The sequence below is a fragment of the Lethenteron reissneri genome, chromosome 49, assembly GCF_015708825.2.
Source record: "Lethenteron reissneri isolate LAM-NWPU_2019-01 chromosome 49, ASM1570882v1, whole genome shotgun sequence".
Lineage (NCBI taxonomy): Eukaryota > Metazoa > Chordata > Hyperoartia > Petromyzontiformes > Petromyzontidae > Lethenteron > Lethenteron reissneri.
In genome coordinates, this window is record NC_083827.1 from 2,248,151 (window position 1) to 2,274,768 (window position 26,618).

General features: G+C 47.2%; 1 protein-coding gene across 1 annotated transcript; it reads right to left on the reverse strand.

Moving 5' to 3' along the window:
• Positions 1-73: 73 nt before the first annotated feature.
• Positions 74-24,948, reverse strand: LOC133354953 (ATP-dependent DNA helicase Q1-like). The gene is given in 16 exon segments (XM_061572179.1): positions 74-320; positions 1,058-1,162; positions 1,164-1,188; positions 1,771-1,990; positions 2,947-3,038; positions 4,308-4,446; positions 4,761-4,878; positions 6,891-7,039; positions 7,577-7,658; positions 9,140-9,306; positions 13,563-13,761; positions 18,214-18,320; positions 19,239-19,418; positions 20,848-21,051; positions 21,908-21,985; positions 24,486-24,948. Coding segments are annotated over 15 exon segments (1,839 nt in total). The 5' UTR covers positions 21,924-21,985; positions 24,486-24,948; the 3' UTR covers positions 74-284.
• Positions 24,949-26,618: the final 1,670 nt, after the last annotated feature.

Genomic DNA, 26,618 nt, shown 5'->3' on the forward strand with positions numbered 1-26,618 from the left:
CGCCATTGTAGGTTATTCTGAAAACAATGTAAAATTAACATTTCCAATATTTAAAAAAATGGGTTTAAATAACACCTTCCTGGACACTGGAAAGGTAGCATTTGGGTGACTTGACTTCTCGCTACAGTCGTAGGAGTTTTAGCGTGGCCTGAATCCAGAATCACTCCAGCAGGATGACATCGCTGGCTTTGCTCCGTTTGGGCTTGCCGCAGCTCCCCTCGGAAGAGGCGCGTTTGCTCGCGTTCTTCGCGCCGCTAGCTGTGCCGCTCGCGTTCTTCGCGCCGCTAGCTGTGGCCGCTCGCGGTGTGACCAGAGTCCGCCTGTTTAAACACGTGGTAAAGACACCGTTACAATCACACAGGCTTCAGGCCTGTTACGCGAATCACGAATGAGCGTTTCTGGGTTCGCGAGCGCACTTTGATCGATTTACTTAAAACACCGAGACCTCGCACCGACCTCCAACACGCAGGGAGGTCTGGCTCTTGAGGATGCAAAGTCATCCAGGTAATGCAAGCGAAGGCAAGGGCAGTGGACAACTCTGGGAGGAACAAAATCTTAATACCAACATACCGTGCATATTACAGGCTGTGTATGAGTTAGTATTGTGGTTTTTAATATTACAAGGCTTTTAAAAGCCATATCACTTTATAAATGAATAATTTTTTGAGGTATTGCATTTGAATAAAATGCCTTGGCAAAATTAAAGTTATTCCACTTGTGAGCTGGAATTTGTTTTTGTATCATTCCCTTCATCTAGAGCCAGGAGAGAGCCTGGTGACGGAAGGCCTAAATGAGAGGGTAGAATACCTGCGGAAAGTTGTAAAACTATCCTTTTAAACTTTTTCTTATTTTATCAGGTAAGGCCCACTGAGCTATATAGCTCTTTTTCAGAAGCAACCTGGCTGCAAACGATAGCTCAACAAAGTGGCTTATCATATGGACAAGCACTAAGCGCATGTTTCTAAAGAGTTGTTTACGATGCCCTATGGGAATTGTCTTCAATAACCAGAGAATGGCCGCGAGTGAGTGAGTAAGTGCACGAGCGAGCACAAGGCACCTTGGCTGGAGTTTTTGTAGAACTGGGAAGCCACAGGGAGAGGGCATGGTCAGGGTCGTCTAGTAGCCGCGCCTTTTGACCCACCACCAGGTACGAGATGGTCGCAGTAGGGCGTGTAGCTGTACTCTTCCCTGCACAACAACAACAAGGTGAGATGTTGATGCCCATCGACCGATCTTGTGGGGGGCTTTATAGGCTACATTTCTCACCCGAGCTGCAGATGGATGGAACAAAAGGAAGCATTTTATTGAGTCACCTTATTTATAAAGGACAATCTCGTTCCTCATAAAATATGCCGTTCTCGTAAGTTGTGATCTTCCTTGCATTGTTTTATCAAACATACCAAATGTGGCACCAAAAATGAGTATAACAGAGATTCATGTATTTAATATTTTGTCATCAAAGTTAAACAATTCTCAAAGCCAAATTAATCTAATTGAAAATGTGGTTGTAAGGCTTGTTCTTCAACCTACCAGTGAAGCTGAAACGTATTGTTGTGTTAAGTGCTTGTACACGTAGTTAGGTGGAGGGTTTTACTATGTGGTTTAACCCAAAAAAACTAGTGAATTTCAATATTGGCTGGGAAAACCTACGAGTAAAAAAACGTGTTTGAATGATAAAAGGGTGCACAGGAAAACAGGTCCGTGCACGGCAGCAGGGTCCGAAAGAGAACCGGAGTGAAATAATCACGAATCCAACTCACTCCCTCTTACCTGATGTAGCCAAGCATCAGCAACTGCAGCACGATGATCTCGCAGCCCTGCTGAGAGAACGACGGAGTTGGCACCGACGAGACTCGGAGCTTCACTGCACCCCGGCCCTGCCAGGCCTCGAGGAGCCGCAGTGGCGTGAGCTTCTCCTGCTTCTGCTGGGCGTGCCGCAGGATGGCGATGAGGCCGCGTGCTTGCCGTACCACGCTCGCCTCTTCCGCCACTACGCACACACGTGGAGAGATTCCACAACGACACGCCACTCACCTGCATCACTATATGGTGGCGAGATGTTAACTACCTTGCCTGGTATACAGAAGGTCGTAGGTTTGATCCGGACCCTGATGCCTTTATATGTGGCTAGGTCACTTATGAAAAAGAGTTATATAGCTCAGAGGGCCTTACCTGGTGAAAAAATAAAATAGCTTATAGTGTTTAGTTTCCTACACACGTGGAGAGAATGCACAATGACACGCCACTCACCACCACTACACAAAACGAATATATTCCATAACATGCCACTCGCTTCCACCACTCCATTCACACGTTCAGAGAACTCCCCGCGAAACAACACGACAATCTGCACTGACCAGCTTAATTTGGAGAAATAACCCTCACGAGCTATGGGGAGGCCCTCATCTGGCAGTGGCTTGGCAAAAATGCTGTTGTGGGATCGGTAGTGTAAAGGTTAGCAGTGCTGCGTTACGAAATCTGACGACCCGAGTTCGATGCTCGCTCAGGGCAACACCAGTGATGATTATCTAAACTGGTCCTGGGCCTCCTTTCGGTCGACTCAGCCTCAAATGAGTATCTGGTGCGGTGTGTAAACATTGCCACTAGGGGACAAAGGCAGTCAGGCATGGTGCTGGCCACCCCACCCCCTCGGGTATCGTGCCGGACCTTCATAGGTGCTCTCAAACAGCACTTGCCCCAACAGCATGTTAAGGCTATATGGGGGTTCTTTGTCTATACGTACTGTACATGACTTGACACACGTGGCTGCATAACTCCCAAGTGCTGTCATACTACAGATCCAATATCCAATATTAACATCAGTCCAGACCTATCCTATTGTAATTTTAAATGTGTAGCCAGATGTACATGCAGGTCTGCGTATAGAAAATTACAAATGTAATTTGTATGTGTATGTGTGTACAGCGAGAGCCAATGGGAGCCTACCGACACCCCCTTTGCAATGGTCGCACATGCGGTCGCACTGCGCGGCGTCCCACACCTCGTCAAAGTGCTCGGCGATCAGACTCCGCCGACACCTGTGCAAACATCGTCATTGTCATCATCCGTTAAAATAACACGGTCACTATCAAACAATGTCCATGGAACTGAGATAAAAAATAAACTTAAAATGTAATCTAATCGCAAATTGCCACATCACTGAGATTTAAATTGTATTCCAGTTGTGTTACTCTTTCATTTTGGAATATTATTTATGTATCTGAATATTTTACTTTAATTAATACATTTTAGGTTAGGCCACTTCTGAACTGGACATTTGGGTCGTAAGACCCTCTACCACCCGAAAATGCAAACAAAATGACGTCAAGGGTACGAGCATATAACGCACTTGTGAACTGAATTTAATTCAACAATTGGCTACAACGTTTTGCTGGAAACTCTGCGAAGCATCCTTAGAACAAAATCCTGATCGTGTGGTTTGTCCCTTAGTTTTGGTTACTGTTGTTGCTGAATCCTGTTTTTACTGTGTTATATGCATTATTACATATCTGCTGTTCATTAATTTACCACTGTCTTGTTGCACGTTAGAACCTGTTTGTTTTTATCACGTTTGCTATTATGTGAAGTTATTTTTCAAAATTCTTGCCGAAAGCAGAGTATCACCCCGTGTGATATCAACAAACTACTTCAGTTGGCTCTTATCATCACTGGGAACGTTGCATCTTGTCAAGTGGCCTGGTCGAGATATGTTCCTCTCATGCCAACATAGTGTGTTATATTCAGTAGAAACATGCCAAATGACGTGAATAAACACATTAAATTAGTTTTTTGTGTGTGTAGTCATTGATGACTGGGTTGAGACTCACTGTAATTAAGATCTGGTTCAATCATGGTTGGCAACCCAGATTTGAACCTCGGTTCCTCGACAGTGCTGGCTCAATTTTTCGATTTAAAGCTTCCGTGACTGCAGGGATACATCTTCTTGGTTCTTTTGGTAAAGTCACGTAAAATGAAAATAATAAAATAAAAATAAAACATAATAAAATAAACAATGGAAATAATAAAATAATAAAAATTTTACATAATAAAATAAAAATTATTTTATATAGTTTTATTTTTATTATTTCCATCCTTTATTTTATGTTTTCTTTTTATTATTTTATTATTTCCATTGTACGTGACTTTACCGAAAGAACCAAGAAGAGTACTGGCTCAGTGCTCTGACATAGAATTAGCCCTGTGAGCCACTGGGCTCACATCCAGCTCATGTCCGTAACTCTCAATTTGAGCGTAAGATTACGAGTGAGTTTGAGGACATCACAGCAAAGGGACTTTCGAGGTGGCACCTGTTGTAGGTCTGACAGTACGCCACCATCCCGTAGAGCTTCTCCTGGCCCGTGCGCTCCATGGACACCATCTGGCTTTGCCGGAACACGTCCTGAAAGCTGTAGTAAAGCACGCAGTCTGCTGGGGCACCATCCCGCCCTGCAGGTCGAGATGGGAAAGCGTGGTTTATGATGGCCTTATTTAGAACAGCTAGAAGGCACTACTACTAAGAACAAATAAGATTAACATTTATTTATACCGGAAGTACAGCAAAGCACAAAACCGATACAAACATAAAGTACAATTACAACCTCACGAGAAAACAATATCTCGATAATCGTCGTAGTGTTAAATTGGTATTGCATTGATATTGTAGTTACAAATTTATATCGTACGGTATGGTAAAAAAATAGTCTACGTAATGGTATACATGGCGGCCCGCAGGAGGGGTTGCGAGTGAGATGCATCATCACCTGCCCGGCCGCTCTCCTGATAGTAGTTCTCCATGGACTTGCTCAGTGAGTGGTGGATCACAAAGCGCACATCCGGCTTGTCTATGCCCATGCCAAAGGCCACGGTTGCCACCACAACCTGCGTGCAGCAAAGTGTCACAGTTCACTTTCAAAGCAAGTTAACTCCATTAAAACATTTGTAGTGACTGTGAATGTCACTGTGTGGTACCAGGCTTGCGAGGCCACTGGCGAATAGTATGTTGTCATTATGTGCAGCCCGGTTACTGGGCGTAGTACCGGCCCTAGCGGGGCTTGGGTGAGCGCTGGTTTGCGCAGAGGCACCACGTACAATGTGCGGTGCGGGCTCCCAGTGAGGGAGCGAGAGAGAATGTCAGCCAGCCAGGGTTACGTTGGGGCATGACACGCTGGCTGACCTGCCGACACGTGACCGGATGATATTGGAGGGGGGCCACCGGTGGACAGGGGCCGCTGGGTGGTCACGTGGTATAGAAGAGCTTTCGGGAGCCTTCGGGAAAGGGCCAGAGAGATCGAGAAGGTGGGCGGGGCGAGAGGTGGAGCCAGCCTCAGCCCAAGCCGATATAACGGGGGCCCCGTGTGGGGCTCGGGGTTCTTGACTGTGTGAGTGAAGATCCACGTCGGGTTGAAGAAGCCTCTAGCCACGTGGTCCGGGACCCAGCTCGTGATCCGGACCGGGATTGCGGGACCGTGTTTAGTTCTGCCGTAGCGTGGTTAGACGGGCGTTCAACACCCGAGTGTAGGTTACGTTATGTTGTGTTGAGTTGATGTAATAAATAGTGTTGCTCCCAAGACAACGTCTGCGACTCAGTTGGACTCACTACACATTTACAGCATTTCACTGGTCAATAAAGGCAACATCAAAGCTGTGATTTTTTTTTGTAAAGCTTTGGTGCAACTTTTGGTGCCATCTCACCACCATCACCCCCACCACCAAGGCATGAACGCCGGCATTCATTATTGTGCTACTTCAAAACACATATTAACTCTATTAGAACTTCAATAGTGCTGTATTTTGCTGGCAGCTTGGCGTTGTGAACCTGTTCTGAGCACGGGCGCCAATGTGAAGAGATGTTAACTATCTCGCCTGGTATACAGCAGGGTTGTGGGTACGATCCCGACTCTGATGCCTGTATATTTGGAGTATACATGTTCTCCCCGTGGTCGTGTGAATCTTTCTCCGGGTCTTCCGGTTTTTCCCTCCACATTTAGAAACGTGTGTTTAAGAGTAGTGGCTGCTATATATTTACATGATAAGCCACTTCGTTGCAACATCATTTGTGGCCATGTCGCTTCTGAAAAAGAGCTATACAGCTCAGTGGGCCTTACCTGATAAAATAAAACACAGATTCGAACATTAATTTAAAAAGCGTGTATGCAGGTTTCAAGTACAGGACTAAGCGTACTTCTGATTGGACTAATTGTACTTCTGATTGCTTCATAAGCAAAATATGCAGGCCTCACAACCTACGTCTTTAGCAAGTGTTCATCATTTTGTCAGAGGCATTTCATTCCAGAAGCATTTACCACGTATTTTACTTCTTTAATTTAACCTTTTATTCATTGATTTTAAGTCGAGTAGCTTAGACCACCGAGCATTTCTCACTCTTGTTCATGTGACCAGGCTGTGCATTTCATGGCTGTGCACCCTTGTACGTTATCCTTTACAAACAAAAACAAATAACAAGTGACGCAATAATAACAAACGCTTCCTGATCACATTACACCCGTGCTTTGTCTCGCAATGGTTCCACCTGTCACGTGACGCTGTTGACTCAAGTCATTGGTCATTGCTCCCTTTATTGAGATCACCGACCTACACGGGCAACCTATATATCTATATAAAGATAATATATTTATTTCAGCAGGAAATGCCCAATAAGCTGTGAGGCTCAATTCCAGGGGTGTCTTGCGACAGTAGAGATGTTATACAGACCTGCAGGCTATCTACAGACTGTCTTATACAGGCCAGAGGGATCAAGGGAAGCCTAGTCCCTACCCCTGTGATGAAGGTGGCATGGTATGGAAGCCACCAGCGAGAAATAGTAAGGATAAGTGGAGTCTTTGACTGGCGGTGCACGCTGCCGAAGCGCCGGTGTACGGAGTAATCGTCACCTGCAAGCGGTTGCTGGTCCAGTGGCGGTGCAACCTGCTGCGGCGATCAGCTGGTATGTCGCTGTGGTAAGAGCCAGCACCAACGCCCAAACTAGTGAGAGCTGTTGCCACTTCCTCGGAGTCTTTTCGTGAGAAACAGTACACGATACCTGGGCATGACAACAAAGACAAAGATCCCCTGTATATCCTTAGCAGACTGTTGGGGCAAGTGCTGTTAGCGAGCACCCTATGAAAGCAGGCACAGCATGCAAGGGGGTAGGTGGCCAGCACTATGCCCGGCTGCCTTTGTCTCCCAAGTGGCGATGTTTACAAACCACACCAGGTACTCGTTTGAGGCTGAGTCGACCTAGGGGAGGTCCAGGACCGGTTCAGATAATCGTCACTGGCGTTGGCGGTGAGCGAGAATGGAACTCGGGTCGTCCGGTTCGTAGCACAGCGTGCTACCTGCTACACTGCCGCTCCCCACTGGGCATGACACACACACACATGCACTTCAGATACACGTAACTTATGAAACTGCCTGCTCTCTGTGCTTTACTCAAAGTGATAGCCCTACAGCCATCACGGAATTCAATGTTGCCAAAATTGTCCGTTTTTTATATGCACGATAAATCCAAATGATTTAAATAAAGGCAATATAAATAAAGTGTGCTGCAACCCCTATTGCTGTGGGACACAATGAGTACCTGACTGGCCTTTGTATTTCTTGTTAATGAGCCTGACCATGTTTTCCATGCAGTCTTCAAATTTGGTCGGCTTCCGATGAACCTGCGATGTCAAATCAAGCCAATATATCACCATAGTTGAACATTGCTATGCAGCATTTTATATCTCACAGCAGCGAGTTACTATTTATTGGAAACACACTGCACAGAGGAAACTACTTCAACTCATGATATGACACCGATAGCACAGTTGTAATACAATTGGGAGACATAGAAATAAATATGAAGAAAATAAATACACCAAAAACCTCAAGCTAACCAATGTAATCCAGGTACCTTATAACGGCTCTACTGTACTGATGAGTCCTAATAAAAATGAAACCATTATCCTGCTGCTGCCCAAAACAAATGAGGCCACATGTTCAGGCCTTTTAAGCCGGTAGCTTTGTCAGGCTGCACGCAAAACACTTGCAGGAATCGTGATGTCATCTTGGTATGCAAAGGATGCTGATATAATCTAATCAGCTTCTGTCACCTAAAACACCTCCATGCCTCTGTATTAGTGTGAATGCAATAAAAACAAAGAAGTGTATTCTATGGTTCTTTCGGTAAAGTAACGTAGGTATAAAATAATGACTTTACCAAAAGAACCAAAGAGTATGGATTCCTGCAGTCACGAAAGCTTCAAATCAACATAGAAGTGCATGACTCGTCTCTCTCTTGGTACCCAAGCCACTGAGGTAAATTCCACATTTGGAGAACCGCGGTGGCGAGATGTTAACTCCCTCACCTGGTATGGAGGAGGTCATGGGGGTTCGATCCCAGCCCTGACGCCTTTATATTTGGAGTTTACATATTCTCCCCGTTGTCGTGTGGATTTTCATCCGGGTCCTCCGGTTTATCTCTCCACATTTAGAATCATGCGTTTCAAAAATTTGCCTGCTATAAATTTACACACATAAGCCATTTTGTTGAGCTATAATTTGTGACCAGGTCACTTCTGAAACAGAGCTAATATAGCTCAGTGAGCTTTACCTGGTAATATGAAAATAGTTTTATAGTTTTAGTTGTATAATTACCACGGCAGAGGTAAATTTATCCATGCAACTAATATTGAATTCACACAAAGAGGCAATACTGAGTTTTTGTGTCTTAATACATTTGCATATTCATGCGTACAAAAAAATCTAATGTTCTTTTCTCTGGGTTTAGTTTTCTCATTGAAATTTGCTGTGGTAATTTAAATAAAGGTTTGGTCTTAGTGTGTGCTTACCAGCTCATTAGTAGTGATACATCGATTTTAATGACCTTGCAGCGATGATGGACTGACTCAACTCATGATTGCAATTTAACTCGCATCCGTAACCCTGTGTGTTGAATCCTCTAATAACAGCACACCCGGGTGGCTTGTTCAATGTATTTTCATACAAATGCACCCCTAAAAGTTTACATTTCTAAGTGTGAATGTTCACACCTTTCCATTGAACTGAAACCCACAACATGCTTTTTAGCAGTGTTTATAGCAGACGAAAGCAACCGCTCCACTTCGTAATTGTGAGAACTGTTTATGATGAATGCTCTGACCTGGTAGTGGAGATTGGGGCGGTTGAAGGAGGCGGTGAACGAGAGAGCGCCGGGCACTGCCAGGATGCTCTTCACATCGTCCAGCACCACGCTGGTGGCCGTGGCGGTGAGACACAGCAGCGGCACCTTGGGGAACTGTCTCTTCAGAATGCCCAGCACCTTGTAATCTATACCACCGAGCCACACACACCCAAACAGTTAAATTTGTTCTGCTTCTAACACAAAAAATATAAAGATTCCCCATGTAGCCTTAACAGACTGTTGAGGCAAGTGCTGTTAGCGACCACCTATGAAGGCCGCCATGGCACAAGACGGGATGGGTGGCCAGCACCACGCCTGACCCGCGGTGGGAGCAGCTCCCTCTGCCATCGAGAGCCGCGCTAAAGTGCTTCGTGTGCGGTCGGTCGGGCCACACTGCTGCGGACTGCCGGGGTGACAAGTGACATTGAAGAGTCACCCGTGCTCATTAAGCCTCATCGGACCGGGTCTCTGGGGCCTACCGAGACCGCCAAGTGGGAGGCCTCCGGGACTGGACCCGGTGGGCGATGCCGAGCGATGAGGGGCCACGCCCTTTGAGCCGAGGACTCCGTCTCCATCGTCTCTTGGCCCTCCGGATTCCAGAGGTGCAGGACCCTGCTGGGACAGGCGTGACCGGCGCCATGGACCGGATCACGTGAACTACATCCCCGATTAGGGGGACTCTCCCTTGCACTGAGAGGGGACTCGGGGGGTGAAGGGGTGTTGGGGTTAAGGGCCTGGGTAAAATATGAAACGGAGGCGATGTGCCGATTCGCGAGCTCGATGTGCCGCGTGTGTGTGGGAAGGGTCGCCGATTCGCGGATGGGGGGCTGTGAAGGAGTCGCCGGTTCACGGATTCAGAGACGCCGCTTGTGTATGGGGGATCACCGATTTGCAGATGGGGGACTCTCAGGGAGTCGCCGATTCTCGAGTTCGAGGACGCCATGCAGGGAAGTGTTGGTTTGTTATTGGGGGGGCACCGGGGAGCAGTGGAATGTGTTGTTGAAGCGGGATATGTTGCGGTTGTAATGGGATTGTGAGGGATTTTTTGGTTTGTTGTTGAAGTTCCTCGGGTTAAGGGTGTTGCCCTGCCTGCCGGCATTTGCTGCTACCATGTTAACAGCTGGGACGGCTGTTTTTTTTAACGGAGGGGGGGTGATGTAGTGAGATAGCGCTGACTGTTGGACAGCAGCAGCAACTGCAGGTGGGCACTTAGCGCACATGCCGCTGAGCATATACACGGGTGTGCCGGCAGGGCAGAAGAACTGGGACAAGGGTCATGATAGACCTCGTGTAGAAGCCCCTGTAAGCCTCTTGAGGATTCGAGAAGGGAGGCGTGGCTAGGGCAGTGCCAAGGTGCGCCGAGGTGAATATAAGCAGCGGGGAGCGAGAGCTCTAGGCTGCCCTCGTCGCTGCCGCCTTCGCCCGATCATTGCGCGGCCGGACAGTGGTTGGCTGTCCCAGTTGATGCCATCGGTGCAACGTGGACAGGGTCGTGTTTGGGATGGGGCGCACGGCAACTGGGTCGTGTGTGAGAGAGACAGGGGGCCCGAGTGGTGGCGTGAGCTCGGCAACAACAACGAATAAAAGAGGGCAGAGCGGTGCCTCCTGCGACCACTTCATCTCCGGCCGACTGTGTGTTCGACGCACGCCACCCACATGGACAGACGACACTACACATACATACAACGCACTGACTAACGCACCACACTGCTCCACTTTGGAATTACCTCTCATTATCTATTTTCCCAACCTCTTGTCACTCCATGAACCCTTAACCATTCGAATTTTGATTGTGCTCTTTGTTCTGGCAGCTGGACATTGTGAACCTTTGGGCCTGTGGTCAACAATTGTGTTTAAAAACACACATCACTGGCATTTCAAATGAAGCTAAACGTTTTAAAGAGTATATCCATGATATTGAAAGTTGACAACCGACCTCCACGGTCTGTTCTTGTGCTCGCCGCTATCCCGATTTATGTTTTCCCACTATAGGGCTTTGGGTCTTTGACTGGATTCAGCTATTTAGACTCCAGGTTATTCTATTCATGCAGTTCATTCAAGAGTTAACTTATTTTCATTTTAAATATACATGTATATTGAACTGCTTTTGCACCATATGTAGCCAACCGTGCTATTCTAGGAGGCAAACAATTCAGACACTGGACCATCTTCGGACCAAATACTGCGGAAGCTATATTATTTCAGTGTGTAGGTGCGAGAATTAAAGTTTAAAGATATAACTTGAATTTCGATTTAAAGCTTTCGTGACTGCAGGGATTCATCTTCTTGGTTCTTTCGGTAAAGTCACGTAGAAGGGAAGTAATAAAACAATAAAAATAAAACATAATAAAACAATTCTCACGACGTTTCGGCCACAACGCAAGCAGCCGTCCTCAGGTGAAGAAACAGGTCTGTCGGGAAGACAGCGGCTGAATGACACGCTCCAGGCTTGGAGCGTCTATTTAAGCTAGGTTGGAGCGAGAAGGTGCGCCTTAACAAAATAATTTGCATATCAATAGGAATTTAGCATATTTATGGGAAATGCAGATATGGGATTAATACAACTTGTGAAGTGCGTAGGAGGTGGGAAGGGGGTTTTAAGTCATTATGCCGCAGTCCACTCACTGGCATTGACTATATATCTTGTATTTTCCGCAGGGAATGGATTCTTTGCTCCGCTGCAAGCCTCCTACCACCACTCTCCCATTGACATATTTCGTTGCTTCCTCTTAGTATCTTTCACGTGACGGTCAATGGTATAGTGTATAGCGGATTGTATAATAATAAATAGTATAACATTGTAATGTTTAATACAATGTATAAAGTAATATATAGTATCGTAATTGTATAGTGAATATACAGCGGTGTGATATACAGTAGGGTGGGTAGAATAATACAATGTATAAGTTATAGGGTGGTGTATAGTAATACAGTATATCATTTAATGTTGGGTTTGTCTATGGCAGTATATAGCAGGGGGTAGACCCGTGTGATGTAAGAGAATAAAGTTTAGCTGGAAGCACATTATATTTTTGCGACACATAATTATAATGTATTACTTACTGTTAGTAGATCAGCTTATTGGAGAATATATTTAGTATACTGATGATACTATGTAATTTATACTTTAGTTGTTTACGTGGTGGTTGATTTACTGCAGCTACATACTATTAACATTCCTTCACTTCATTAATGCTACTCCTACCCCCTCCCTTTGATTCTGTTAATCCTGCATAATGCACGGGCATAATGACTTAAAACCCCCTTTCCACCTCCTACGCACTTCACAAGTAGTACTAATCCCATATCTGCATTTCCCATAAATATGCTAAATTCCTATTGATATGCAAATTATTTTGTTAAGGCGCTCCTTCTCGCTCCAACCTAGCTTAAATAGACGCTCCAAGCCTGGGGCGTGTCATTCAGCCGCTGTCTTCCCGACAGACCTGTTTCTTCACCTGAGGACGGCTGCTTGCGTTGTGGCCGAAACGTCGTGAGAATTGTTTTATTATGTTTTATTTTTATTGTTTTATTAATTCCCTTCTACGTGACTTTACCCAAAGAACCAAGAAGATATAACTTGAAGTTTGGTGATACAATGTATGTATACATACAGGTTTCTATCATCAGCTAAAAATTCAAGGAGATAATTTTTTCAGCCAGCCACGTGTGTGCGGTGTGGGGCATGGTCCGGAATGGCGCAGGAATACTGTGGTGCAGGTAGCCCTGGTCATGGATCTTTGAGGCGATGTTGGGGTAAAGCGGAAACCTCTCCTGACTCTCTATATGTATGCATGCGTGAGAGAAGAGATGAGCTGATGCGGTACAGAAGGATGTGGAGCTGTTTGGATTTGTCAATGACTGGTACCAGCGGAGTCAAGATCGGCCTTTTTGGAGGAAGCCTGTGAAGCAAGCTAGTGGGAAGTTGGAGGCAATCGCCCTCCAACAACAGCGAAATAGCAAGGAGCGGAGTGCCGGGTGGCTAATACGCATCGAGTCGGCACAGTGGGAAGCACAGGTGATGCATCAGCCAGTCATCTCAGTTAACCCATGGCACTTAAGTCTGTCCCATGACCTCCTGCCAGCGAGCCTTTGACACTTCATGTGGCCTCAAGGTTCACCTAGCCTGGCACAAGCACCGTGGTGACATCACCACCACTTAGTGGCGAATAATGGCTGTCGTTGTCGCGATGGACACGAGTGCGCTCAGAATCAGAATCTTTATTTATCCTGGAGGAATCCGATGAGCTAAGAAGCTCTTTTTGACAGATGCCCAGTTAGGGGCGAGTAAGAACATTACAACAAACAAACAATACATAAACAGATAGGAGTGCAATGTATAAGAAAGCTAAGCAAGTCACGAAATGAAAATAAATATAGTATATAATTACAAATTGCTCACCGGGCCGGAAGTCGTTCCCCCATTGGCTGCAACAGTGCACCTCGTCGATGGCGATGCGAGTGAGGCGCTCGCCCTTGTAAGCTTTCTCCAGCTTCGACATAAATATCTTACTCTTGGCGATCTTCTCCGGCGTCACATACAGCAGCTTCAGCTCGTGGTCATTGGAAATCATGGCTGCTTGGACGGTCTTTACATGCTCCTGAGGACGTTCAAACACAAAGCACCGTCAGAATTTAAAACCAGTGTTTTCAAAGGGCCTCTTTCAAGCAAACAACAATCCACCTGACACAATGGAAAGTCTCGTAGTTCTGTTGCATTTCATGACACCAATTATGAAGCGCACATCTTTTGGAAAGTGAAACACTCGTTCCACATTAGAACATGGCATACAATTCCAAATTTAAATAACTTCCTCGGACTTAAATACCAGAATATAACAAAACCACACTGAATAATTAAAACTGGACATTTGACTCTCAACATCTCCTCTCTCTCAAAAACTGAGGCTACAACTTAAATTCATCGGGTAAACCTTCTTACTCTCCCCCACAAGATGATAGCAAGAACGAACTTGCATTGTCTTTTTGTGACCTCACACCAACCACATCCAAGTTTAACATGCTTACGATGCCACACAAGTGTAGTGGTATGGAATAGTAATGTAGCAGCATAGCGCTGGCTGCTGGCAGGGAAGGGGATCTGCAGCTTACGGCAGCCCTGACGTCAGCAGGCCAGGTTATAGACTAGAAGGGGATCTAAGGGAAAGGTCAAAGAAGGGGCACACAAAGAACCCGCTTTTTGCAAGTGCTGAACATTGGGCTGGGGGCTGCGGTGGTCCAAGCGGGTACAGTTTTGGCCCACGCGATGGCCGCGCGCTGTGAGGAGGCCCGCGAGGGGGCTGCAGAGGTCGTTGCCACAGTGGAGTGGGGAGGCAAGTCGGATGGGGCTTGGATGGACATGTTGTGTGGGGAAAATTCTAAATTGTCCGGGGAACAGCAGGGCGAGTCGCGTGCCTTGCTCCGAGAATGAGGATATTTTTAGCCAGGGGAAATTTGATATTAGACGCACGTCACTATTGCAACATCGCATCGACACGAGTAACGCTGCCCCAATATGGCAGAATTCGTACAGGCTCAGTCCCAAGGAGAAGGACCACGTTCGCCAGGCAGTTGAAGAAATGTTGGCCGCAGACATTATCTCCCCTTCCACCAGTTCGTGAGGGGCTCCCATTATCTTGGTTAAAAAACGGGATGGGAGTCTGCATTTTTGCATCAACGTCCGTAAAATTAAATAAAGTTTCTGTGGCGGATGCGTGCCCGCTCCCGCGGATGGATGACTCCTTGGACGCTTTGTCGGGTGCGTATTTTTTCTCGACCCTCGACTTGTTGTTGGGGTTTTGGCAGCTGCCCTTGGATGAAGGATCCAGGCCTAAAACCGCGTTCCGAACACCACAAGGGTTGTTTCAACTCAACTGCCTCCCGATGGGTCTTCACTCTGCTCCGGCCATGTTTCAGCGGCTTATGAAATTGGTCTTGGCAGGTCTTCAATGGGACTCGTGCCTTATTTACTTAGGTGACGTTATTGTGTTCGGGTGCACATTTCAGTGTTTATCAGGGTGCGAGCGTCTAATCTCAAATTTAAACCACAGAAGTGCCATCTTTTGCAAACATCGGTGCGGTATTTGGGCCACATTGTTAGCGAGTCCGGGATAGCCAAGGATCCCGACAAAATTGCATGCGTGCGCACATGGCCAACCCCCACGTCGGTGGGTGAAGTCTGCAGTCTTGTTGGGTTCACATCGCATTATCGCCGGTTCGTCCCCACGTTCGCGATGATCGCTAAGCCGCTCCACGTGCTTACTGCCAAGGGCCAGAAATTTCGGTGGGGGGAGGAGGCCGCGTTTGGCCTCGCCAATGCGCCTCCCCTTGGATACCTAATTTCTCTCTGCCCTTTGTGTTGGATACGCATGCCAGCGACACCGGAATCGGCACTGTACTGTTCCAGGTCGTGAATGGTGCGGAAAGGGTTGTGGCTTATGGGAGCCGTGTGCCGTCCCCTGCAGAGCAGCGTTATTGCGTGATGCGCAGATAATTGTTGGCCATAGTGCACTTTGTGCAACAGTATAGGCTGTACCTTTACGGACGCAACTTTATCGTGCGTACGGACCACGCGGCTCTTCAATATGCCTTAAGGATTGATCAGCCTTCTGGCCAACTTTCCCGCTGGTTAGAAATTTTGCAAGACTACTCCTTCACGGTCACCTACAGGAAGGGTGTACGTCACTGCAACGTGGATGCGCTGTCCCGGTTACCACCGAGGGACCAGTGTGCATGTCTAATGGGTGCTGGCCGATGTAAACCATCGGCTACGGAATTGCTGTGTGCTGTTGTGGCATCCGTCGATGTTCCACCACCCGCGACAACTGCTCCTTGTGACAACACAATTGGTCTCACGCACGTTGAATGGGGATGCCTCAAGGTAGAGGATGCCTCCTTGTTAAAGTTGTGGCGTCGCGTTGGGACAAGGAGTAGTAAAAATGTGCCAGAGGGAATGTCCCTCATAGTCCTTCCTCCATGATGTGCTGTTGATGAGGTGGGATGAGGAGCTGCAACGTCATTGCATTGTAATGCCGACTGCTCTGCGGGGTAAACTTACACGGGCTGTCCACGTGAAATTAATGCACCTTGGGGTGCGTAAAACTGCAGTGACACTGAAGCGTGACTTCTTTTGGCCCGGGATGATGTGTACCACATGGTCAGGGGATGCACTGACTGCGCACAACGCAAGCCGCCGCCGAGGCAGGTCCAGCCGCCGTTACAATCCATCGCGGTGTCTCGTATTTACGAGCTGGTTGCTCTGGACATCCTCGGGCCGTTTCCCACCACTCAGAGGGGAAATAAATTCCTCCTCGTCGGGGTGGAATACCTATCCCGGTGGCTGGTGCCGTGGCCTCTGCCAGATCAGTCGGCCGCATCCATTATGGACGGATTTTTACATGGGTACGTTTTAGACACAGGGGCCCTGGAACAACTCCTTACAGACAAGGGGCAACATTTTTCTTCAAAATTGTTAAAGGAGGTGTGCGATTCCCTGGGAATGAAAAAAATCTGGACATCGCCCTACAATCCCCAGATGGACGGGATGATGGAGCGCTTACACAGGACTCTTACGTCCATGATGTGCAAATAGGTTTAACGAGGCACAGTCGGACTGAGACTTACACATTCCAGGTGTCCTGGCTGCGTATAGGATGGCCCCTCATGCCTCAACAGGATTCTCTCCATTTTACCTCATGTATGGGAGGGAAAGTGACCTCCCCCATGGAGGCTCAGTTAGGCATGGACCTGGGCAAAAAGAAGTCCGTTATGCCCATGCCCATGCAGGTCACGATTAGGCGGCTGACGGAGATGCGGGAAGCGTCTCGAGGGAATTCGGCTAAATGACAGGACGCAAATGAAAAACTTGTAGGGCAACGGGAGTCCAGGACCCCATGAACCGCTGTGGACAAGGCGTGGTTGCATTGTCCTCAGGTGCCCCTGGGTACGTCCCCAAAATTGCACCGGTCGTGGCACGGCCCTGTTGAGATTATTGAGGTTAAAAGGCCGCAATGCGTGCGTATACAGGTCGGTCACTGGCGCTGGTTTATGCACCCGTCTCGGTTGAAGCCAAATATTTTGCCCTGTGTGGACAGTTCATCTCCTCCTAGGAGTGCCGGGTGTCTAACGTGGCCGACGAGCTGGGGCGAGCAACTCCGGAGGTTATGCCTCAGAAGGATTCCATTGTATCGCCCGCAGGATTCCAGCGCCTGACGCCCGCAGACCCACTGGCAGCGCCTCCGAAGGACAGACCAGGGGTGACGGACCAGTTGCTATCTTCTTCCCGGGAGGGGCCGCGCCTGTTAGGCCATTTGCGTATTGTCCCGGGGGTCCCCAGCACATCTATTCCTGTCCCAGCTCGGGGTTCGGCGGCGAGGACCCGCTCGAAAAGTGTTTCCTTTCGATAACCCGCCCCTTTTCCATTGTTCACTTCCTTGCGGTTCAAGTTCGTTGTCGAGGGATTTTGCCTAGAATTCGTTACTCCTCTATGTTAGCTTTGTTGTGTTAGCACATTTGTGCAGTTCCCATTTACATAGGTGATTGATGTCAGCCGGGACGGCTGTTTTTTTTTCACGGGGGGAGGGGGAGCAGTGATGGAGTGGCATAGAATAGTAATGTAGCAGCATAGCGCTGGCTGCTGGCAGGGAAGGGGATCTGCGGCTTATGGGAGCAAAGCCCGGCCACGCTGAGAGTATAAGAAGGGCCCCTGTAGGGGACCTCGGGGCTGTTGTGCGGAGTGGAATCCCCGTCGTGCTGCTGACGTCTTCGTCACCATTCTTCTCGTCTACACCATCCTTCTTGCCATTGTCTCCGTCTTCATCATCTCGGGGCGTCACCAGTCAGGCAGCCTACCAACTGTCCTGACTGAGTAGCGTCGCCGACAATAGACGGACTAATTATAAAGTGTTAACCCTGATGGTGCTTGTTAATAAAGAAGTGCCTCCAACTATTATCGTCTCCGAGTTAGTCACTACACAATGGTCAGGGAGGTTTCCATAAACATAATCTATAATACAGAGATAAAAATCGGGCATTGGATGGAATATCAACGTTACCTTGGTGCTACTGGCACTGAGCATGGCGGCTGGGATCTTTAGTTGCTCCAGCGCCATAATTTGGTCTTCCATCAGCGAGATGAGTGGGGAAATCACCAAAGTGAATCCTACATAAACACGGAAGGATGCCAGTGAACAATCACGTCACTCGTGATATTAGAAATGTAACAATTTGTCCTCCTTCTGATTCAATCATTAGTTTCAACTCTAAGTGGTTAGGGCGCCATGGTGGCAAGATGTTATCTCCCTCGCCTAAAATAAGCAAATCTGGCTGTGATGGTCCCACCTGATGACGGAGACTTGTGTTGCCTCCGAAACGTCGTGATTTTATTGTTTTATTTTTATTAATTTTAATTTCATTTTTTACCTACATGACTTTACCGAAAGAACTAAGAGTATGAATCCTTGCAGTCACGAAAGCTTCAAATCTAATATTTCTCCAGGTTCTCCGGTTTTTCCCTCCAAATTTAGAAACATGCGTTTAGATTATTTGGCTGCTACTATAAATTCCCACATATGATAAGCAACTTTCTTAAGCTATTATTTGTCGCCAGGTTCCTGGCCACAAATTCTGCCAACAAGAGTGTGCGCAAAGAGGCAAATTTTACATCCAATGCATGCACAGTACAACTGTAAACAATTCACACAATCAAATTGAGCAATTGTACCTTAATTGCTACATTTAGTTGTGAGAATTGTTCTTATTCTTACCGGCAAGCTGAAATAATAATGATTGGTGCGTTAAAGAATGATACACAGGACAATTCATTTGTTTAGCTGTGTTGTATGGTGGGGGGACTTAACGACACAAATTTGGACAGACCATTACGTGGCCTAACCAAAAAATATATTATGAAGTATAATAAAGGCTGCAACAAATGCCATGTTAAGTTAAACGTAAACAGTTAATCTTGTGTTGCTATTAACATCTCACCAGAACGAACACGGGCGCCCAAATTATCCGGTGAGTGTGGGTTGGTGAATGCCAAAAAAAACCCATGCACACTTAGTCAATAGCAGCTAACCTTTCGAGCACAGTGCTGGCAGTTGGTAGCAGAGACTTTTTCCTCCTCCTGTTGGCATGATGAGAAACACATCGTGGCCGGCTATACTGGCATTCATTGCCTGCAGCTGCAGAGATCGAAAATTGTCCATCTTGAACACTTCGCGCAGGGTGCATTTCAACTTGGTTGACCACGAAAAATCTGCAATTCACATCAAGTTGGCACAGAGTCACCGATAACAGTTGGGGTTAGTAGAGACATTACTGCATTAGGTAATAGATTGTGCAGCTAGTTCCACTTTAGATCCCCTAAAGGATCAGCCCAAGCATAATGAATGGTGCTGGGAGATCACGTTTGTTTAATGGGGATGGGTCTCTTTAATTCTCCCCGATGTGTTTAGGGTTTTGCTGCGTGTTGTTTGGCACGATGTCCACCGTTTATTTAATTATCATTATGATCCACAACAATACCCAAGTCCTATTTTTTTTTTACAGAGCCCTCTTGTGAAGATTTAAGTGCTCTTGACCATCACATCTGACAATCCACCAATATTTGTTCAACATTCCTAACCACGGATAAAAACCAAAAGGTTGAGAATGGTCCAATGCTGCTGGATAATATTGGCCCAGAAATCCCACCAGCTGACTGAATAAAAAATACTTATTTCATGTGGAGAGACAAATGGTGGCCTGATTACACGGGTCTACAGCCAAAATGCTTCCGAAATAAATGTAGTCCAACTTTACTAATTCTGGGTCACTGAGAATGAAAATGATGCTTAAAATGTTTGATTGGCTCTAGTTTTCAAGATATGCTGCTGGGTCAGTATATACGACCCTTGACTTGGGAATGGCGGAGGATAAGTGAATTAAAAAGGGAATGGATCTCAGTTTAAACCAGAAATGACGAAAATACATCTGACTGGATCTATGAATAAATCTATGACTGATATACAGTAGGTCATGGGTTCAATCCCGACCCTGACGCCTGTATATTTGGAGTTTGCATGTTCTTCCCGTAGTCGCGTGGATTGTTCTCTGGGTCCTCCGGTTTTGCCCTCCACATTTAGAAACATGCGTTTAGAGTATTTGGCTGATATAAATTTCCACGTGATAAGCCACTTCAATGAGCTATAGTTTGTGACCAGGTCGCTTCTGCAAAAGAGCTATATAGCTCAGCAGGCATTCGGGCCATCCATTTAGTACATACGCAAAAATCTGTCAAAACTTAACCCCTCCCCCCCTCCCTGTACCCATGCATACTTTTTACACCCCCCCACCTGCGTACGTACGCTTGACGCACCCCCCCCCCCCCCCCCCCCCCCCCCATTTCCTATAAAACGGCAGATATTTAATCCACGCAGAAACGACGTGTTTAAGCAAACATATATTCCACTGCCGGACTATCTAACTCATTTGAAGGCCAATGTAGACAAATTATTGAGGCTTCACCCACCCCCCCCCACCCCGATTCCTATCCATACGTACATTATCAGTAGACCCCCCATACGCAAGTGTACGCATTTGGGTTAACATCCCCCCCTCCATGCATACGTACTAAATGGATGGCCCCTTACCTGGTAAAATAAAATAAAAATAGTTTAGTTTTTGGCCGAGCACGTGGGCCTCACCTTCTCGCTCCCACTTCTCTGCAGCGCGAGCGCTGTCCGCAGAGCCGCTCTGCTCTTTGCTCTGCTTGCGCTGGAGTTTGCTGATCTTGTTCTGGATGCTCGCCTTGCGCTCCAGCAGCAGCTCCTGCTGCTCCACCAACTCCTGGATCTGCGTCCCGACTCTGTCCAGCTCAGACGACACACACGCCAGCTCCACCTCCAGGTCTGTAGGAAGGTAGAATCTCACTTAGCCGGACACATTCGTGATGCATTATTGTGTCTGCTCTGTGTACGCATCTGTGCAATACAACGGCCATCCCATCTTTTAAAATCCACACGCACTTCTTTCATAGACCATCGTTTGAGAGATTTTTTCTATATTCAATCATGTTCGATGTACTGTGCATGTGGCAGTGTATTAGTATATAAATCAATCTTTATTTTACGTGACAATATCACCACCAATAAAGTAGGCATCAGTTCACATTACAGTAGATCCGAAACGGTACAGGGAGCATAGAGCAACAGGAATACAAAAAATAAACCTGTCACGACCGCAGCAGCTCACACCGACTGAGCAAAATAAATTGCAACCGCGCGCAAAATAAAGTGCAACCGTTTACAACGAATAGCATAAGAAAAGTAAAAAAACGTATTTTTCCCATTTCCTCCTTTATTTCCCTTCTAAAATGTTCGATTTCATGGGAAATTGCTAATATTGTAGGTGACTGAACAACATCCCAGGGGATATTAACATTTATAAACTTGTAATTGTTACAATTACAATGCATTGCCATGTGAATATTTAGCTCATGATGTCTGGTCATTGAGTCTGTATGTATAAACATGTGCTAGTAATAAAGAAGCGATGAGTCCTTCCTATTCTTTGAGAAATTCAGCGATTGCAAGGGTCATAATATTTTGTGTTTAGTTTGTTGTCCTTCCCCTGCATCTCCGATTAGCACAGTTGGTTATGTACGGCGCTAAAAGAAGTTCATCATGCATACATGGCAGACGGTGAATGACTGTGATCAATGGAAGCCACGTGGTATCAGAGGAGTATCAGTGAAGGGCAGATTACCTTCAAGGCACATCATTGTCGGCTGCCTCACGAGACAGCTCCTCCTTCCCCAGAACGTGTCTCAATCAGCAATGACGTCTGCAGACCAGAGAAGGCACCACTGCACGACAATAAACCATCTTTCACACCGACTTGTCTCTCAGTCATGTGTTTATTAAATACTATAAGCTCAAATATTGACAGAACCATGCTTTGTAGTCTTCAACTGTATTAATATATCCACGCGGTATATGCAGACATGTGCATTTAACCTGTAAAATTACAACAAAATGGGTGTTGAAAAGCTCGAAAAACACAAGCGAGTGTGTCATGAAAATCAATGGCAATTATTGAAAGCGAACCGGGTGGGCTAGCAAGAGCAAGATTCAGTGCTTTTGAAAAAAAAAGAAACACTGTATAGCGAAACCCATATGAATACCTGTCAGCCCATACGGTTTACCTGTATTCTTGTACAGGAAAATTGAGTTTTCAGGTCCATACGTTGTACAACCGTTTCAATACGGGGAATTTTTTTTCTATTTGTTTGATTCTTCCTTGTGATGGGACTTTGGAGGATGAATTGGTCTGTAATAAGGTAGGCACTGATAAGTATGTATATGCCGTTGTGGCTCATTAACGTTTTTAATCGGTGCATTTACCCGAAACATGGACGGGAACTTAGGCTGCGATGAAGAGCATTGGATAACCCCCCCTTCCCTCTATCCTTGGTCTCCCCTTGGTATGTTTGTTCTCACCCCCCCACATAAACATATACAAGGACTCCTCTACTTACGAACGAGTTAGGTTCCAGAGGTCTACTCTTTGTTTTTTTCGGTAAGTCACATAGGTAAAAAATAAAATAAATTAAAATGAAAAAAATTAATGTATTTGTTTTAATAAATTAAAATGAAAACAAATACATTAGTTTAATTTGTTTTCATTTAAATTTATTTTATTTTTTACCTACGTGACTTACCGAAGAAAACAAAGAGTATGGACCCTTGCAGTCACGTAAACTTCAAATCTAGAATTCCAGAGGTCTGTTTGTAAGTCGATTTGTTCGTAAGTCCAACTTTCCTCCCGGCGATTCCAAAAATATTGTAGAGCATGGACACTAAACACGGGGAATGGCTTTAAAGGTTGCATAATCTCCCGTAGATGTATATGCCACTGGTTCTTCATGTTCTGCAGATGTAGATGGCACCACCGCAATCTATTGCGCCGGTGGTTGTAAAGGCAACTCGACGTTTGTTCGTATCTCTGAAAGTTCGTCAGTTGGATGTTCGTAAGTAGAGGCGTCCCTGTACATATTCACCTCCCCCCTACGCGGGGTCCCCACTTGTCTGCGGGCCCAATACCAGAGGTCGCAAACGGGTTTTGATTCCTTACCCGTACCCGGCCGCACCAGGGTCGCAAATGGGTACCCGTACCCGGCCGGGTACGGGTACCCGTTCCCTACCCGTACCCTACCCGAAATGAGCGACAAACGGTTACTCACCAGTGACTCACGGCCTACCCGTACCCGTACCCGGCCGCACCAGGGTCGCAAACGGCTACCCGTACCCGTACCCGGCCGGGTACGGGTAGCCGGGTATCGGGTAGGGTACGGGTATCGGGTACCCGGTTGCGACCTCTGCCCAATACCCTCCCCCGCCCATCTATGTACGGCCCCGTCGCGCCGAATGGGGCTTGCGTTTTGTCGATCTCATCCCCCCCAAAAAACCTGTACGTATCATGGGTATTGGTCGCGAAAGCCTCCGTATTAAACCAAAAGGGGCATTGAAAAAAAGGTTGAAAAGTACGAGGACAGGAGGCGCATGCTTGGAATAACACCGAGGCACAGCAGGGGAACACGTGGAATCGGGGATTCTGTAAATTAGACACGAAATAAATGGGCTTGGGTTAGACACCTCACCAAAAGGGATGGCCGATGGATGAGTGGCGAATAATCGGCAACGCAGATAACGCGCCAGAAAGGATGACCACAGGAGATGGGGCGACCGGAGAAGCTCATGCACAAGAGGGCGATGGATTGTGGCAAAAGCAGGATCGTGAGGGATATTGACGGCTTGGGGAGGCTGCCGTCCAGCAGGGCATGGATAATGGTTGATGAGTGCATGCACAGCGCGAGTTAACACATTTCTGCAGAGGGAGCTGGTAGGAACGTTGGGTTGCTCGGTCAATGGCCTGCAGGGTCAACGGCGGCGTGGTGTATTCCGCAAATATGCCCGACTGTGAGGGCGGGCACAAGCCGGCGTGAGTAGGTTAAACGTTCAGTTTTATAAGGGCACCACGGGGTGACCAGCCCCTCCCCACCCAGCCACACCCTCCCCACCCAGTCCCACCCCTCCCACCCCCCCACTCAGCCCCACCCTCCCCACCCAGCCCTCCCCACCCAGCCCCTCCCCACCCTCCCCTCTCCACCCAGCCCCACCCCTCCCATTATTTGATGCACGAAGGACGGACACAATAATCCCCTGTGGGCTGGTGTAACCAGGAGGTTCCTACCAGTATTAAGAGTGCGTAGTGAGGTAATGCGGGTAGGCTGTATTATATCAACTTGTATGTAACGCGCCGCCAATGCACAGGATTCGCTCACCGCTTGTTGTGTTTAGTTTGTTGTCCTTCTAACCTCAGATTAGCACGGTTGGCTACGTACGGTGCGAAAGAAGTTGCATGCACTGAGTGTGAGAAGACGACACGGAGGCGCGCGGTGGAAACCGCATCCAGGAGCAGCCGCGCGGTGAGGAGCGGCCATCAACAATCGACCGAGCTCTGCGGTTCTCTATATATGAAGTTGTTATCAGGATTTGTGAGCTCCTACGTGGACACTGTTACAGCGCGTCCCGACTCGTGTGTACAGTACGTTAGGCTGCGTACAGTACGCACTGTCCAGTGACGCGTACAGTGTGATGGTCGTCCGTACTCAGCTCTGTAGCACGAGTAGCGTACACGGTGTCCGTGTACAGTCAATGTACAGTGTGTACTAGTCCGTGTACAGTCGATGTACAGTGTGGACTGTCAGTGTCGCCGCGCGACCGCTTTATCCGCACGAGTGAGGAATCAACTCGCGGCGGAATCGTATAACGCGATTAGCGACGCAGTGAATCGATTCCTCCCAAAATCCGCGAGCGACGTCGGCCGCACAACGGAATCGCAACCGAGGAATCGGATCGCCCGGGCGGGAGCGAATATGAATGAATTAAGAGGGAATGAGTGAGTGCGACAGGGATGTCCTCTGGCTACCACATTATTTAACATCTATTTCGACCACGTAGTTCGTGAAGCCTTCAATAACTGTACCGGAGGAATTTCCATCTGGTACAGATACAATGGGAGGCTGATCGATGCCCGGGTGCGGTCAAGGGATGGCTCCCTAGTGCTCAACCACGTTATTTATGCCGATGATTTGGTAATTGCTGTTTACTCAGGAGGAGTTAGAGGCGCTGCTGCTGAGCCTGGAGCTTGTCACTAAGATGTGTGGACTTACCATCAGCCCCACCAAAACTAAGCACCTGCCTGGGAATTTTGTACCATCAGACACTCCAACCCCACAACTCCCAATTGGTGATAGGGCAGTTGTGGAGAGTGGAGAGTTTCCCATACCTGGTCAGTGTGCTTATGACCGGCTCCGGTTTGACAGCAGAGCTCTCACTCCGAATCAGTTGAGCGGCATTATCTTTTCATCGGTTGCCTAACGCTGTGTGGAAGCTACCTGGTCTGTCGCTCAGCACGAAGCTTCAGGTCTTCTCGGTCACAGTCATTCCCTCCCTTCTCTACACTTGTGAAACGTGGACCCCCCTAATTGAAAATATTCGCCGGTTAGAAACATTTTGGCTGGCCTGCCTACGATCCATCCTGGGTTTAACCAGGCTGGATTGTGTGAGGAGCTCACAAATCCTTGAAATATCTGGACAAAGCCCCATCGGTGAGCTCCGGCAGGAAATGCTGCGTTTGCTGAGTCATGTAGCCCGTATGCCCAGCCACCGCATGCCTAAACAGCTTTTGTTCGGCCAGATCGAGGGGGCTAAACGGGCGTGGCATAGGCTAGAAAAGAGATGGAGCGATGTGGTACAGGAGGATGTGGAGCTGAGTGGAGGGAAGGGATCTCAATTTAAACCAGAAATTACTCAAATACATCTTTGACTGAATCTATGAATAAATCTATGACTGGGTTTGGACAGTACTTGCTTTTTGAGAAAAACAATGAATTATGTAATCTGAACCTGGTATTGCATCATATATGATATGAATTGCATTATGTCATTCCTAGAAGTCATGGATATTGCAATCATAACTAGGCTTACATCCCTCTGCTGAACAAATTGCCCTATATCAGCTCTAGAAATCATACAGTGTCGTGCTCTCTTATTTGTCGGTGTTTGATTTTGCAAAGGGACACATTTCTGTTTAGCCAAAGTGAGCAGAGATGCCTTGTACTTGTGTGAACAAAGCAGATAATTTCTGCTATGTTTGTGTTGAAGTGACTGTTGGCACCACAAAAGCACAGTATCGCCACTCTGGTTAAGTAAGCCTTTATGTTGGCTGCAAAATTGGAGATCAGGACAAGATGTGGGCCCCACACATATGCCTCAACACTTTACAACAAATATTCGCCAGTGGTTGAACAGGAAAAGGAAATCTATGCTTTTGCAGTACCAATGATTTGGAGAGAGCGAACAGATCATATCAGCAATTGTTACTTCTGCATGGCACCTCCAGTTGGGAAAGG